Below are 17,267 nucleotides of genomic sequence, written 5' to 3'. Positions count from 1 at the left end.
TAGGCAGCTTATTCACAGGTTGTTATGCACTTTTAGCTTCTCTGTTAATTGAGGGTCTGATTTTCATGACCTCATTATCATCAGCAGTGTACAAAAACTTGGCAAAGATGAAAAACTATTAAAGATATTCAAAGAAATGTTACCATAGATGATACACACTTGTATTGCAAGACCCATAATACTGGCTTAATGATTGTTGACTTATCCCCATGCTTGACTGAGAAAAACAACAACAGACTTGTGTTGGCTTTTACTCCATGTCACTATTGTTTACTACATTAAGTTGCCTGAAATCTAAGTGGAAGCAGTGCACTTGCAAGAAAACTAAGTTGCCATGGATGCACATTGCCTAGATGCTTAGTTGCCTGGAAGCTAAGTTGTCTGGAAGCTAAGTTACCGAGAAGCTAAGTTGCCTAGAAGCTAAGTGGAAGCTGAATTGCCTGAAAAATGCCTAGAGTTGCCAGAAAAGTAAGATTTTGTTGTTTGTTTCCCAGGTGACATCAGCAGCACAGTTTCCACCATCTGCTACACGACCTCTCTGTCCGCGAGAGGCAGCCCCTTGGACAGACTAGACTCGGGGTCAGACTACATCTCCAGGGGCAACAGTAACTCATTTAGGGTCCTCTTTCCATCTGGGGTCACTGTGGCTACATGCGATGTCAAGGTTAGGGACGGGATACTTCTTTTGTTTGAAAAATGCCTTTAAATTTGATACCTCTTTCGTATGTGTAAATACAAATTTAATTCAGTTTCATGTCAATTTAAGGATAACTTAAACACTTTAAACCCAATTTAGTCATTGAAAGACTTTTATGTGAATTAGGTATTTCTCTACATCAATGAGCTGATTCAGTGGTCAAAATTTGCTAGTAAAGCGGGTAATAAAAGCAAAAGAATTTACACTAAAATTGTTCTGTGTTTATAGGTTCATGAGGTCTAGTAAGATTGTACATGTTTTAAAAAGAACCGAAAAATAATTATTTCCACTTGAGAAGAGAAATATAGCTTTTCTGTCTTTATATCCTTTTGTAACTTTGCATATTGTTTCTATGCAATTACTTTATATGAAATAAATAACTTTGTATCAGTGTATTAATATATTATAGATGAAAATTATGCTATTGGTCACACTGTAATATTCAATTCCCTACTGACTAACTTGCATAGTCATGAAGTATTAAACTCCATGTTTGCATGGGCCTGTAGCCTTACAGCAAATTAAACTGTTTGTTGTTTGTTCTTATCATGGTTTGTTATTGGTCAGATTTTTCTCTGTTCAGATAATTGATGACAGTGTGGCAGAAGCGTCGGAACAGTTTGATCTCCAACTGACATTGCCCTCGTATGGAGCGAGGCTCGGAGCCCGGGCACATGCCACTGTTGTCATAGATGGCCCTAATGATGGTAGGTTACTTTTGCCCAAAAAAATCTCAATTTACCAAACATAGTTTATAATGGATAGGTCAAAATCACTGTTAAGTCTTTTATTCACCTTTACCCATGGTATATAACTGTTTTTCCACATTGCTAACAGTGTTGAGGTACTGTGTTTTCAGTAGGTGGGGAACCAATAAATGACATCATGTCTTTTTAGTTGTAAAACTGCAAATCTTAACAGCATGGCCAATACTGTAGTCATTGCTTGGAGATGTGGGTGTGAAACTTATCATTTTATCAAATGTTTAAGCGAATTTCACCATTTATCATTCTGCTATAAATTGTTAATTTAACCATCAGTATTGTATAATTTTATCAAATTTGGAGCTGGCGTAGTGAGGTCAAAATCTGCAATAATTCACTTGAGTCGAACAAATGTAGTAGTAATATTTTACTAACACAGAATTTAGTTTGCTGACGTCAGTTTAAGATCCTGTTTGGATGTTACATTATATTATATCTTGAATTCTCCCTTGCAGAATCCAGCATACATTTCTCCCAGGCCTCCTACAACTTCTCGGAGGATGCCGGCACAGTTTCAGTAGAGCTAGTCCGAGATGGGAACGACCTCTCCCACACTTCAACGGTCTGGTGTGCCACCCGCCTGGCTAACCCTCCATCCGCTGCTGCAGGTCATGACTATATACCCAGCACCAGTCAGATTACATTTGGGCCAGGCCAGAGATCTCAGGTAATATTCTACAGTTGAAACTCGTTGGTTTGATATTTCATTAACCAGCCAAATACTTAGAGCCTCGCAAATATTGAGACTAGCGAGAACGCTTACTGAATGTATATTTTTCTTCAATAAATGAAGGCATTTTTTCCTTGTTTGTTATTTTCCTACATTATCTCCTTTAGTGAAGAGTATTTATAGGACATATTTCCCATACCTACATTGTACTGTCCTTAACATGACACATTCAAAACAAATGAAAATACCACAAGAGTATTTATAGGACATATTTCCCATACCTACATCGTACTGTCCTTAACATGACACATTCAAAACAAATGAAAATACCACAAGAGTATTTATAGGACATATTTCCCATACCTACATCGTACTGTCCTTAACATGACAAATGAAAATACCACATGATTTTTTTCTGATTTTTTTACACATTTAACATAAAAATATAAACATATCTATATCAGACAATAAACAAGCATATTTTATACAGTGATTAACATATAAACATAGCACATCAAATATAACCACAGCACTGAACATAAAACACATTTTAAAATTGAAAGATAAACAATGCACTTCAGTTATGGCAATACAATAAAAATGCATGTCGCATAAAATTATACAGCTTTAAAAATGTTTTGTTTTTGTACTGTTGACACACTTGACCCCCCATGTTGAAGGGGTGAAAACATCTCACTGTGTTCCTGAGTTCCGCAGTTAGCTCCAACCTAGTACAAACATATATTACACATTATTTTCTTACTTTCAGACCTGTCAGCTGACTCTACTAGATGACACGCTCGACCCGCGCGTGGAAGGAGTGGAAACATTTTCTGTGTTCCTGAGCTCCGCAGTTAGCTCCAACCTTGTACAACCTTACCATGCAACTGTCAGCATTGATGACACATGGCAGGATGGTATGGTTCTTATAATGTCAAATTTATATATCTAAGAACTGGAATGTGTTGTTTGAGTTAGCTCTTACACATTCTGAAAATAATACCTTTGCAACGGTATGTTAGCAGAAAGCTCTTTGTAGTTTTCAGCTGCTAAAATGTTTGCCTCACAGATACAAATTAGTGCTTTTATTTTAAATTAGGGTCATTGATTAGGAAATCTCCATCTAAAATGTACTGGTAAAATCATGTGGACTTTATCGAGGCAGGGCTTTACCTTATCTGCTTTATTTCTATTGGTTAACATAATTCCTGCTCTTTTCTATTGGTTAACATAATTCATGCTCTTTTTCTATTGGTTAACATTATTCCTGCTATTTTTCTATTGGTTAACATAATTCCTGCTCTTTTTCTATTGGTTAACATAATTCCTGCTCTTTTTCTATTCCCTTTAGCGCATGTATACGAGATAGGCCGACATAGCTCATTACCAGATGTATACGCATTTGGCCGACCGTATCCATTACTGGATGTAAACGCATGGCCCGCATATTTCAATAGGGTCATTTCAATAATTCAATTTTGCATCTTTCTTTTTGTAAACAATATCCCGGATGTTTATAAAATTAAAGTTTAACCTTTTGTGTATTGATTTTCCCTTGAAAATATCGTCTGCTAAATTGAGAAGGTGTTTATACTCCCAATCGCAGGTGTGATATCCCATTGTGACGTAATAAGACCACGAGCTAAGTACTGTATGGAATTTCCCCCAAATTCATTGATGCGTAAATCATTAAATATATTACGTCAGTTCAGTTTACCATTAAAATCAATTGAGATTATATTTACTTAAAGGTAATATTTTGTTTACAAACAAAAGAAACAATTAGTAAATGAGAAAATGATGGGTAAATTTTCTGTGAAGCTTATATAATGTCCATCATAGTTTTGGCTGTAAAATAGGTCATGTGCAAGCGTTTTGTTTGATCTAGATCTTTTTATTCATACCGGAAAATCATTTATCGGCTTTCTTTTTTTTGTAAACAATTTTATGAGGGGGTAAAAAAGTTAAACAGACACCTTGGACTGGATCTCTCAGCTGGATGACACCGGATATTCCTGACATATTTCTCTGTATTAATACACAAGAACATAAATTGTCGGCTTTTTAATCCAGATGGGTCTTTTTTATGATAGGGGTAATAAAAATTAGATCGATCCCAGCATTTTATTACCCTTTGATTTAATGCAATTATGACATTTCAAAGAAATGTTACAAATCCATCTTGAAAATACATTCACAGCTGAAATAAAATAATTTAATATTTCATCATTGACACCATTTATTAGATAATTTAATTATCTATAAAAAATGAATTCACATAAAAAAGATTTGGACACAATTATTTGGAGTAACATTGATTTTAAGGTCATACTGCTGTATTCATTTTCTCATTTTCAAATATCCAGAAAAGTACCTATGCAGATAAGGACTGCTTATCAGTAAGATGGCTATTGACTGGGAGGTGTAATCTGGCCACTTGTCTATGTGCTAAAGGGTTAACATAATTCCTACTCTTTTTCTATTGGTTAACATAATATATTTTGAACCAAAAGCTAGTTTTGTAATTTTAAGAATCACATTGTTGCTTAGGTAAGATAATCTTTTACTCTCGAAATAGCACCCTGCCTTCATAACTCACTCAAGGACTTGTTTAATGATGAAATAGTCAACAGGGATTAAAGCTATACAATATCTGGGATTTTCAAAATAGAGAAACTACAAAATTCACAAAAATCATTTATCGTAGTAGCATCAGCAAGCAGTGTTGTAAATGGATGACTAGGATGTTTTGAGGACCGAGGGTTTGAATAAATTTCATAGTTTCTTGCCATAAAATAATTCAAAATATATAATTGTGTTAGAGAGTGTTTGATTGGGATTAACCTGTGTCATGTTACATCAATGTTTCAGTACCAAGTATGAGTTTTGAGGAATCCAGCTACATGGTGGATGAAAGCTCCGGACACGTCAGCGTCCAGATTGTCAGGACAGGGGACTCAAGTCTGGAGTCATCAGTTGTCTGTTACACGCAACAGGATTTTGCTCTTGTTGGGGTTGATTATGTGGACAGAGCTCTTTCTGAGGAGGCTAGAATTGTGTTCCTGTCTGGAGAAAAGGTCAGTACAAAAAATCAGTGTTTGATTTATTTTTATTTGGTTTTTCTGTCTGTTATATGAAAAGAAAGAAATGGAGTTATTTTGATAGCATTAGTGTTATCAAATATTTCAAACTTGGCCTACACTCAAAACTGTTTAAGATATTCACACAAACTTAGTATACTTGCTTGCTGTGACAATACAAACATGTGTAAAAAGACTGGCTTTATACTTTAAAAGTAATGCTCCTTCTTTGACTGAAAAAAGCAGGTGAGCATGCCTTGAGCACCACTGTTGGGTGTTCTTATTTAGCCCTATAGTTACTGCCGGGTACCGATATGTCTAAATATTAAGGAAGATTTTTTGCCATCTTTTTGGTCTTGTCCTGTAGAAAGTTTGCTTGTAAAATCAGTGAATCTTCTTGTATACTGGTTACTCGAATGAAAAAATAATACAATTTTGACAACAAAAAAGCTATCTCAATGCAAACTAGGGGGAAACGGAATACAATGCTTGTTTATAAATGTTTATGTTTAACTTACAAACTATTTAAGTATCCTTTTTTTCTGCACAGGTGAAAAACTGCACGGTGGAGATAGTCAATGATGACATATTTGAGAGCAATGAAACATTCCACATGCAGTTGGCTCAACCTCTGGGTTCTGACCAGTATCAGGCTTACGTGGGAGAGATGAACTCCACTACTGTCACCATCACTAATACGGATGATGGTATGTACATTATACAGTTCAGACAATGTATACATTATGCAGTTCAGACAATGTATACAGTAATGTATACAGTATGCAATGTATTCATTATACAGTTCAGACAATGTATACAGTATCTTTTTTACATTGTTTAATCAGGCATGTAATCATTAAGGGCCTTTTGAGGACTTTCATGCCATGCGACTCTAATCTGCGATATCAGGCAGCTCAAGTCTCGCCATTGTAGCAGATGGTTGAGAGCCATATGTTTGTGCTACACATGTGAGTTGGTTTATACCAATTTATTTTTGCTCTATTGTATGGACAGTTGAAAGCTGATATGAATCACTCACAAGTCTGTTTCCTTGGTCCCAACCAGTACTGGGGCTGGAACCTATAACCCCTGGTTGGAGGCGGACAACTATACCAAAGGGGTCAAACCTTACGTTTCAGTTCTAGGGTTAAACTGGTCCGTTATGTGTCCATTAAACCAAGCTAATTTTGTTTCCAACCTGGAATTTCTTTATAATAAAGACTCTCTTTGATTAATCTATGAAAACTTACTATCTTGGACATTTATTACGATGATCCCAGACCCACTTGAAAACTTTGGATTTGAAAAAATACATTACCTCCCCAAAATATTCTTATTTTTTTTAACTATCTAAGGGCTCTTTTAGTATCTAAATACTTGAGCCAAGATTGAAAGAAATTTAGAGACCAAGAGGCTGCCTTTCATTTTTCACTGAATTACTTTCTTAAGATGAAATTTGAACCTTTTGTTGATTTTGACCGGTTTTTGAAAGCCTTTTTGACTAAATACATTACTGCAAGGGGGAACTACTCCTACAACTGCCTTTGGACTGAAAATTTTCAAACCAATTTTCTCACAAGTTTAAATGAAGAATTAAGCTTCTTACTTGGATTATTTGGGGAATGGGAAAGGTGTAATTTACATGTTAGATTATAACTAAATAATTACTTCATATTAGTTTTCATTTGTTTTTGATGTAAAAAGAGTTTTTATAAGCTTTTATACCCCCAGGTCCAAAGCTGATAATTACGCACGAGTCAATTGTAACCAAGGCCCTCCAGGTCCGGGGGTATACCATGGATAGCTAGGGCCGTGTTTTTACTTTTCCGGTGGCTCCACACTGCCGGGTGAATGCGGTTGTTTTGTCTTCACACCAAATATAGCACGGAGTGGGTCTTACCTAGGGTCCCTGGGATTTGGCGGGGATTTTACTACCAGTTCGTCAATGCAGGGCGTGGATTCTACTTGGGCTTAACTGGACCTAAAGTCAAATCCCCGCTATTTCTCGGACCTGGTGGGGGCGTCGTTACAATAGACTGGTGCATTAATAAGTAAAAAGAAACTAAGATGTGTTTTAAGGATAGTGAATAAGACTAAATCTGTTCTTTGTTGTTTTTTTAATCTAAGAAAAAACAACTTTAGATCAAATCTGGCTTATGTGGGTTATATGAACTTTACTATACTGTCACCATTACTAATACTGTATAGATGGTCAGGTAAGTACAAAATATTGAGTAGATCATCTTTAATGATATTTTGGGGGCAAAATGAAACATTCCCTATGTGAATAAAAATAGCTCAAGACATGTTCTAACAAAGATTGGTCAAATGTATTCATTTGTTTTCAGTGCCCAAAATTCAGTTTGAAAGGTCAGCATACAGCATCCCTGAACCAAGCGTTAAAGACCAAATCACCACTGTAATGCTGCGCGTCATGAGATTTGGTGACGTAACAAGGACTGCTAGTGTCAGATGTAGTACACGAGATGGTTCTGCAGCGGCAGGGACAGACTTCAACCCAAAGAGTCAGTTCCTTGTCTTTGCAGAAGGTGGGAAACAGTTTGTTCTCTAATGTTAAGTTTAACACAGGCCATTCAAGAAGTTTATAGACTGTTGACATTAATGTTTTATTTGGCGGAATTTTAACAAAGACTTGATAAGCATGATAATTGCTAACTTCAAGGTTTTCACTCTTAATATAAGACATGGAACTTCCATAGAAAAATACTGTTGCCAAATGCTAAATAAATTGTACTGTCCATACCAGCCTGAAGAGCCTGAGTTGGTATAGGGTGTAGGATTTTAATATGATTGTAAGTATGAAGTATAATAATGATTGATGACACAGTGTGTGTTCATTATGTACACAGTGTCATAATTCTAAGTGGATGTCAGGTACAACAGTGATATAACCTGATAGACTGCCATTAGATTTATACCCTATTTTTTTGAGTCCAGACCATCATGCAGGGGTGGAGCTAGGGTCTAGAAATAAAGAGAAAAAATGTGAATTATAAATCAAAGTATTTAATTTTATTTCAGGTGTCAAGAACCTTAACTTCACAGTGGATGTCTTGTACAACAGTGACATCGAGTGGCACGAGACATTTAGCATTGTGCTTGGCCCTGACCAGCCTGCAGGGGCAGAGTTAGGGTTGGTCTCCACGGCAACAATTACCATCCTTGACAATGATGTGTCGGGCAGTATGGTTCTTCCCGCTCCTCCTGTGGTAGGTTTCAAAAGGGTTCAATTTTCTTGCTGAATGGCAAAAGTAAACTATTATTTCATTGTTTGTTTAAAAAAAATGATTTTCTCTAAAATGGACTGTATGAATTGTTCATGAATCATGATGTGCATTTTATGCTGGAACACAATTATAATCATTTCAAATTTAATGATATCTCACATTACTCATTTTAAATATAATCCCTATTTTCAGCCTGTTCGTTTTTTGAAGAAAAAAAAGTAAAGCCAAGGTATGGTTATACCTTGGCTGTTGTTGACAGCATAGTCATGCATAAACTTGAACCTTTGTCATAACCGAAAAAAAACAATCAAGATGTTCTCCTATTTGACTGAAAACCCAGAAACAACAGATATGCATTGGTGTGCATTAATTTTGAAGCGCATTCAACCAAAATATCTTGACAATATTCTAACAATAGCTATGTTCCATTACAGGTGGTTTCACTCCTGCAGTATGACAGTGTAGAGACTGGTATGAGGGTGGAGCCAACTCCTGGGTACCCCCTCGTCTGTGTTACTGTGAGTTGACCTAAATGAACTTAAAATCTTATTTTGCAAGTATCATATCAAGCTTTAAATAGCTTTTATTTTGAATGCATCATTGCTTTGGAAAAAAGTCATGGTAAAACATGTTTGGTATGTCCAGTTATGGTGCATAAATAATCATTAATTTGCAATACAAACTAATACTATTGTTAAGAAGGATGTAGACATCTATATAACTCTATCCCCTTCCTAAAGAACTATCTGTTTAGTTATTTGCAAGCTACTAGATTTTCAGAAATTTATCAGATAAAGTATAAGAATTTTAAGTATAAAAATAAAGAGAGAAATTGTTTATGTTAGAAATTAAAATTATTATCCTATAATTTCAGCCCTGTGACCCACATTACCCCACATACACGACCACCCAGCCATTGTGTGAGCAAGGAGGTATGAACCAGTCAGCCATGTTTTACCGCTGGGAAGTCGCCGTGCCTGACTTGACTGGTGCCCGGCCACCTTTCATCGAAATATCATACAATACAGTGTTTACCTCAGTCAACCATATCACTCTGGATAGTATTTATTTTCGACCCAGTTTTCAAGTTCGCTGTGTCGTTCAGCCGTTAGACACAAAAGGGAATCCTGGGATACCGCTCAAGAGTAATCCAGTTCTGATTGGTCGAGACAATGGAATTTGCAAGTCGTCAAGATATTCTGGTTTACCCTTCAGTTATGAAGCTCAGTCATTCCATGCGACGTTGGACTATGTTGGAACAGAGGATAAATCGCACCCTAACACGATACATGTTAAAGTTAAAGTACCCCACCAAGATGGCATGCTTCCACTGATTTCAACGTTTCCCATAAGTAACCTGAAATATGTACTCTCTGAGCCAATATACAGACAACAGCACCTGTGTTCAAACATAATCATACCAGAGGAGCGTAGCATACTTTTACAATCAGGTTTTCTAGGAAACAGCTCCATCCAACCAAAACACCTCGCGGCAGGGTATGACTTTCCGTACCAATTTGACCCCGAGCTACGAGACGCAAAAACACTAATGTTCTACAAATACCTCAACATGAAGGAATGCCTTTGGCAGTTTGAAGCATGGTATCACATGACAGACCTTGTTGACCTCTGCGGGGGTCGGGCAATGTCAGATTTCCAGGTCAGGGGGCGGGGCCAGACTTACCTGACTGTCAGGGTGCCGCTGTATGTGTCCTACTTGTACGCTGTTGCTCCCATAGGTAAGAATGTGACATGTTTTTTAATTGTTTAAACTTTTAACACTAGCTGAATTAATGTCTGACTACAATAATGAATTTGATAAGAGTCGAAGATCTCGTTTTACTAGGACTTGATGTTGTGGAGGTCTTAAATGTCCCCAGATTTACAATAATCAACAATTTCCTACAGGTTGGGGCTCTCTTGAACACATGACGGAGCTGGAGTTCTCGTTCTACTATGACACGGTGTTATGGAGGTCGGGTCTCGAGACTCGTGGTCAGCTTGGCGGAAGACTTCAAGTGATGAGAGTTGTTATTGGGGATGACAGAAGACTTGTTGTGGACATTAAGACACAAGCAAAGTTCAGAGGTAATTTATCAGAAAAATAATTATTATGAAGCGAAAAAAGAAAGATGAATGCAAGAATATTTGGAACATAGGCCAAGCTTTTAGGTATTTCCTAAGACTCTATATTTAAAACAATATACATAAGTAAGTAGATATAAGAGTGTTTGATATTCCTTTTATCTCAAACAAGGATGACAAGTTCAAGATTTATGTTAATGATTATTTTCGAGAGCTATTATATGACTTATACTACTCCTAAAATAATGTTTAGCATGGATACTTGAATAAGAACAATGGATGTAGCATCTCTAACTTTTTCATTATACAGAGATATTGTATGTCATGATTTATCATATTCTTATGATACACTGTCATGTCATACTGTAATGCACTTGCAGAACAGATATGTCATTGGAAAAATATGTTTTCGAGACAATTAAATTGAATATACCTTCCTCCTAAGTCTTCTTAATACTATCGGCTATGATGACGTTTAGACAATAAGAGAATGGAATAAATATTATCAATTTCTTCCTTTCCCGAAATTGTATTAATTTTTCACTCACATACTGTGGCACTTTGTCATTATTACCAGATGTAAAGTCTCTCTGATAAAAAAAAGTTTTTTTGTTGTTTTTTTAATTCCGGGAGGCCGGGGGATGGATCGAAATTCTGGGGGATTTTTTCCCCTACTGGGGGATATGGCATGTATGGTATATACATGTGGTCAGAGTGATTGATGAAACAAAAGGAAGGTTATAGTACTAGAATTGTTTTGTAGACTAGATGTCATCGTTCTTTAAGGTGAAAAGAAAGATAGAACATTATTCCTTAACCAGTGGATTTATTTCTTCTTTTCAGGAGTGTATGTTCTCAGCCACCCAACTCTGCCTGGCTACACAAGCAGGTTTGTTTCCAAGGAGACGGACATCAAGTTTGACCTTGACCTAGTTTGGGGTCAGAATACTTTTGATGGGCCCCAGCAGTTGTGGAGGGCTACAAGCCAGTTCAGTTTCAAGGTCAGTTATTTGGGGAATAGTCTAGTAATTTAAAGCTTGGCTAAGCTCTTCAGTATATATATTTTATACAGCAAAGGGGTTCATCTCATTGATTGCATTATTGATTCTTGCCTTTTGTTATTAACTTAAATTAATTTAACTTGAAAGTTTATGTAATTTGAAGAACAAAATTAATTTACTTTTGAAAAATTACTGCAGGATTACAGCGGAAAGTATTCAGTGGAGCTAATCCCATGCACTGTGTCTGGAACCCAGAGCTATACCATACACTCCCCAATGCCCTGTACAGCACAACAGCCCCTTGAGTAAGTGTGGAAATTTGTGCTGAACTTGGATATTAGATAACAACATCTTTTTACATAAGTAAAAATGTTGTCAGAATAACTACAATGTACCTCCACCAATTAATTATTTTAATCGTGAAAGTGATTTCCAGAACTGAAATTTTATGTCACTAATTTATTAAGTTTGAACAAATAAAAAATATTTTAATAAAATGTTGGTACAATGTATGCTATTTGATCAAAAGACCTTAAGTTGCATGTTAATATGGATTTACAGGGCTAAGTGCGGAACAGAGGTAGTTTCAAATTTTATGTGCAGTTATGACTTGTCTTGTGTTAGGCTGTTGCAATAACACATAAACATTCTTAGCATGAGCTTCCAATAGCATAAAAGCATATACAATGGAGTTAATCTGCTCCACATTGTTCTGATTTAAAAGATTATAAGTGATTGTAACATTGTTTCTCATCAAAAGTATTCTCTCCCAGGTTTGAGGTACCAATAGCCTTCCAGCAGTCCAACAGGCCTGTTCCCCTAGAGTATACACTTAACACCCACTTCCAGATCACCAATAAGGAGCAGGAGTTCTTTGCAAACCCTTTCTCCAGGCAAAATGTGGCTCAATCAGGGGATAATGATGTCGCATTTGCTAAAGGTATGCTAGTTTGAAAAAAAAGTTCTTGAGTACAAACTGAATAAACATTACCAATTCATAAATAGGGATTGTAGTCTAATTCTTTAATCCTTCATTCAAATAGTGAGAGGCAGTTGAAAGTGGTATGCAGTATTTTAAAACCCATTTTGTATTTTCACAGGTGACCAACTGTATGGGCGTGTGTTGTGGAGCCCAGAACAAGACCTCCAGGCTGCCTTCAGTCTTGCCCTTGAGAGAGTCTACATTTGTGCAGGTAACTGGCATTGTATGTTTGTCTAACAAAGAAAAGTTAAGGTACTGCCATAGTAGTATTGTTTCTACAAGTGTGCAAGTATTGCATGTTGGTTGAAGATCGAAATCATCAAAGCTTCTTTGTTTCACATGGTTTTGCAAAACGTATATCAGTCATGCTCAACAAGTGTGTGCCCAATGACGAACCAAGATAGTTTGACATTTGAGACACCCCAAACTTTTAGACTATTATGGACTCTAGCAAGTTTGTTTACATATAAGGCCTAAAAAAAAAAATTGTTTGGTTTATAGGGTTACATCCTTTTCAAAAATAGGTAGGGTAAGTAGGCTTTTTTTTCTTCTTTTTTTTTATTAGGTTTATATCAGACTGTCATTTTCATCATAGCGGAATGGTGTTAAAGTTATCTTCTGAGTAAGCATTTAAGGTTTTTAACTACATATTAAAAAGCAATTGAAATTTGTTTTTATTTTATTTTTTTCAGTTTTTCAATTTTTTTTCAAACTGACTATAAAAAAGGTAGGGTAGGCGCCTATTTCGTAGGTAGGGTTGGGTAACCCGAACCAAATGTATTTTTTTTTTAGGCCTTAGCATATTAAGATTTATTTTCATAATCTACAGGTCCAGATGTATGACCCAACAGGGACTGTGTATTTCAGGTGACCATAAAAATGTATGAACATAATCAGCCCCTCCATATATACACAAATATGTCTAGAGCGTATAGCTTGATACTTATCCATTATTATTCCAACCTACAGGTCGAGATGGCCACATTCCTACCTATGATCCAACAGGCACAGTGTATAACAGCGGCCCACAGTATGGATGTATCCGGCCCGGACCTGACCTCAAATACAGGTTCCTTGTTCTGGTAAGGGTTTGTTATAACCTCAAATACAGGTTTCTTGTCCGGGCAAGGGTTTGGTGTGACCTCAAATACAGGTTCCTTGTCCTGGTAAGGGTTTTTTTATGTCCTCAAATACTGGTTCCTTGTCCTGGTAAGGGTCTGTTATGCTTACTGTTGAGATTAATTCCCCTTTCAAAAGAACAAGCTAAAAATAAAATCCTTGTACATAAATTGCCTACTTTCCCATCTATAATTATTACAAGCTAATTATCACCATATATGTTTTCGAAATGACAGAGTATGAATGTTAGAGTTAAATGACTGTTTACCTCTAAGAACCCAAAATATGGCTGACAAGTATCCATAGCAGTCATAAAGAATTACCATTTAACACTTTAACAGGATCGCAGCGCCCCAAAGTTCACATCCAAACAGTTTGAGGGTGTGAGGTTTGATGCCATGTTTGCCTCTGAAAGTCCACAATACGCCAGTCTGGTGTCTGTGCCGGGCATGGATGGATTTGTGCTTAGAGTGGACCCACTCTATAAGGTATTTGTGTATTGCGATTTGGAATTTTGAAAACTTACATGTATGTTAAAATGCCACTATACTTTAGCAAAACACAAAATATGGTTAAGGAGCATTTTTGCCACCTAAAATATGAATTTACTAATTTATCAGGGTTGAGTTTTGAACTTTTCCTTCTCTAAAATCTCTTAAGTGTTATAAGTTTAACATATCATAAAATGGTACCCTTTAGTTTTAAATTAGTTTTGACCAATAGAAATAGTCTGAATTGCTTTGTTCTTGCATCCATAAATGATAATCTATTGTTCTTTTCTCCATTTCAGGTGATGTCTGGATTCCAGTGGTATCTGCAGGTAATTTACTCCATTGGACCAACCGACAGCATATTCCGCAGAAAACGGTCTGCTCTTCTCTCATTGGATAAAAATAAGAGGAGTGCTGCAGATTCTGCAAACATGAAATATGATTGGTTGGAGAGTAATACAAGCAAAAATGGGACAAATATAAAAGTGTTGAATTTAAATAATACTCAGGTTCAAGAAGTCATCGCCAAAACTGACTCAGAGGGTGGAATAAATTTATTGACTATTTTATTACCTATAATTTGTGCTGTGATAATATTATTGATAATTTCTTGTGTAATAATAATAATAATCCGTAAAAAGAGGCGAAAAAGACATCAACGTCATGTCCCTGTTCATAGAAGGAACAATTTGGAACCGTGTCCGCGTAATACTGTGATTTACAAGGGAAAGCCAAATAATCCTATAACTGTTCGATGTAGTTCGAGTCTTGAACTGAAGCAGTCAGTCGTCTACAAAGGGGATCATGGGAAGTCGGCTGTGAGAATTAAAGACACAAATATTCAGAAGGATAAAAACATTTCGAAAAACAATGGAACTGAAGTTTGATATATATTCATGAAACAACATTGTTTCGAAGTTGGTGGATTATTTGAGATTATTTATTAAACATATCCGGTGTTGTCAAAGTGGTGATACTGTTCGCTGACAGATATTCTCTTAATTAGGTTGATATGTCCAGAATTGAGAAAGTGACTTGATTTAATGACATTCCAATGTCTTTTAAGCCTTGTCTTTCATATTTTAGACACATATTGTATGAAGAGCTGATGAAGATTATAAGCATACATATACTGCCGTGAAGTACCCTACACTGTAAAAAAAACACTATACTGTTATTATTATCATACAGACATTTTATAATAGTGCATTTGTCCATTATTATTACAATACTTTTTTGTTCCAAATGGTCAACAATATTTTCTGGCTTAAATGGAATGAGTCATATCATTTCAGGTATATAATTGTTAATTAAGAAATATGCAAATTAAGAATTACTAATAGTTCCTTTAAAAAAAAGAAATGGGAAAAGATATATATCATGTTGCTACAGAATATTCTTCTTGTTTGAATTCTGAATATTGTTTCTTCCAAATAGTATGAACATGCATGTATATACATCATTTTTCGGGCCAGTCACAGCAGAAATAGGCATTTTGAAAACTATTTTCATCCAAATTCTTAATTGAATAGATATATATATTTTTTTAAATGTGAACACATATTTATAGCCTTGGTGTTGATGTCGGCGTCCACAGCATGGTCAACACATATTCATAGCCTCAGTATTGATGTCGGCGTCCACAGCATGGTCAACGCATAATCATAGCCTCGTGTAGCAAGGCCCATCGTCCGGCCCTCATACTGAAAATAACAACACCAGACAAGCCAACCATCCACAAGTGGCCCACTTGTGGTACTATTGTACACAATTTAAATCATGAAGCAAGTCCAGTTACTATCATTATAATAATACAGAAATTGTGTAATTATGTCTCCCCCATTCATGGGGAGACCTATTGTTTTTGCCCTGTCCTTTTTTGTCCAAACGTCACACTTTGTTTCCACTTAGACCCAGGAACTTCATACTTGGTATGCTAGTTGGTCATGACTAGTAGATGACCCCTATTCAAGGTCGCAGAAGATGTTCACTGCGCAATATGAAATGTTCCCAATGTGCCTATTTTCCTGCTGTATTTTTTTGTTTAAGGTCCATCGTGTGAATGTGCATACTTGATGGAAATTGTTGTGAAAGTTCTGATTTACAGTTGTAGACAAATGCTTTTTATCAAATCAAATTATTGTTCATCTCCTAAAATAAAATAGCTCACCAGAAATTTTAATTTTTTGCTCATTCATACGAGGGACCTTTTGTTTATAAATGTGATTGTATGCTTTATCTACAAGATGTGGGTTGTGCAAAAGCATATTGCACATGAATGTTTTTAATGAATACATGACTGTAATTTTGTATTGAGGGTGCATTTTTATGGTTAACATTTTACATGTGTAAATACCATGTCTCATTGTTGTTGATATTATCTGACAAACACTGCAGGTACTAAAGACAAAACTGGATTTTAAGTCAATGTTAATAATATTGTTTATTAATATTTATTGATATTTTTCATAATAAAACATAAAAACACATGATTAGCTCTACTGGTCCATAAACAAATTCGCCTATAATGCTGTAGCGCTATCAAAAGTATAGTCTAAGGTATTATTGTACTCTCCCTTTGACCTGTTAACAGTCAGATTTGCTCATGCATGACTGGATTATGGCCTTTCAAATGCAGTCGCCCTATAACGAAGAGAGGCAACTTTTACAGCAAATTGTGTATTATTGTAGCATTGCTCTCCATTTGACCATTGTTAAATCAGATCTGCTAATGCATGACTGGATTATGGCCCTTGAAATGTGGTCACCCTATCAATAGTATACTCTAAAGGGAGACAGCTTGTGCACAAGTAGTATATAATTGTAGCGTTACTCTCCCTTTGACCTTTGTTAGCAGTGTAAATAGTCAGATCTGCTCATGCATATCTGAATTATGGCCCTTGAAATGCTGTCACCATATCAAAAGAATAATCGAATGGAAACAACCTTTAGATCGAGTTGTGTATTATTGTAGCATTACTCTCCCTTTGACCATTGTTAACAGTTTGTTTATATGGTTCACAGATCTTTTGAATGTTGGTTTGGATAAAAATATATATAAAAAAAAATGTCAATGAAGCGATATCCCTCATTTATAAATGATAAAGCAAAATGGAAGAGCCTGACGGAG

At 35.9% G+C, this 17,267-nt stretch overlaps 1 protein-coding gene across 3 annotated transcripts in view; it reads left to right on the top strand.

Annotated features, from left to right (window-relative positions):
* Nucleotides 1-16,626, top strand: part of LOC128225100 (extracellular matrix organizing protein FRAS1-like) — a 119,768-nt gene extending 103,142 nt beyond the window's left edge. For all 3 annotated transcript variants that reach the window (XM_052935131.1, XM_052935132.1, XM_052935133.1), the window contains 18 exons: nucleotides 495-664; nucleotides 1,281-1,404; nucleotides 1,917-2,128; nucleotides 2,901-3,048; nucleotides 5,003-5,208; nucleotides 5,762-5,918; nucleotides 7,560-7,760; nucleotides 8,254-8,441; nucleotides 8,894-8,977; nucleotides 9,334-10,198; nucleotides 10,368-10,547; nucleotides 11,388-11,545; nucleotides 11,744-11,850; nucleotides 12,319-12,485; nucleotides 12,646-12,738; nucleotides 13,497-13,609; nucleotides 13,988-14,134; nucleotides 14,437-16,626. In XM_052935131.1, the coding sequence (XP_052791091.1) occupies nucleotides 495-664; nucleotides 1,281-1,404; nucleotides 1,917-2,128; nucleotides 2,901-3,048; nucleotides 5,003-5,208; nucleotides 5,762-5,918; nucleotides 7,560-7,760; nucleotides 8,254-8,441; nucleotides 8,894-8,977; nucleotides 9,334-10,198; nucleotides 10,368-10,547; nucleotides 11,388-11,545; nucleotides 11,744-11,850; nucleotides 12,319-12,485; nucleotides 12,646-12,738; nucleotides 13,497-13,609; nucleotides 13,988-14,134; nucleotides 14,437-15,024 (3,908 nt within the window). In that variant the 3' untranslated portion in view covers nucleotides 15,025-16,626. The remainder of the gene's footprint in view (nucleotides 1-494; nucleotides 665-1,280; nucleotides 1,405-1,916; nucleotides 2,129-2,900; nucleotides 3,049-5,002; nucleotides 5,209-5,761; nucleotides 5,919-7,559; nucleotides 7,761-8,253; nucleotides 8,442-8,893; nucleotides 8,978-9,333; nucleotides 10,199-10,367; nucleotides 10,548-11,387; nucleotides 11,546-11,743; nucleotides 11,851-12,318; nucleotides 12,486-12,645; nucleotides 12,739-13,496; nucleotides 13,610-13,987; nucleotides 14,135-14,436) is intronic.
* The last annotated feature ends 641 nt before the right edge of the window (nucleotides 16,627-17,267 follow it).

The sequence above is a fragment of the Mya arenaria genome, chromosome 2 (assembly GCF_026914265.1).
Source record: "Mya arenaria isolate MELC-2E11 chromosome 2, ASM2691426v1".
Taxonomy (NCBI): Eukaryota; Metazoa; Mollusca; class Bivalvia; order Myida; family Myidae; genus Mya; species Mya arenaria.
This window is presented reverse-complemented; position numbering and strand designations above follow the sequence as displayed.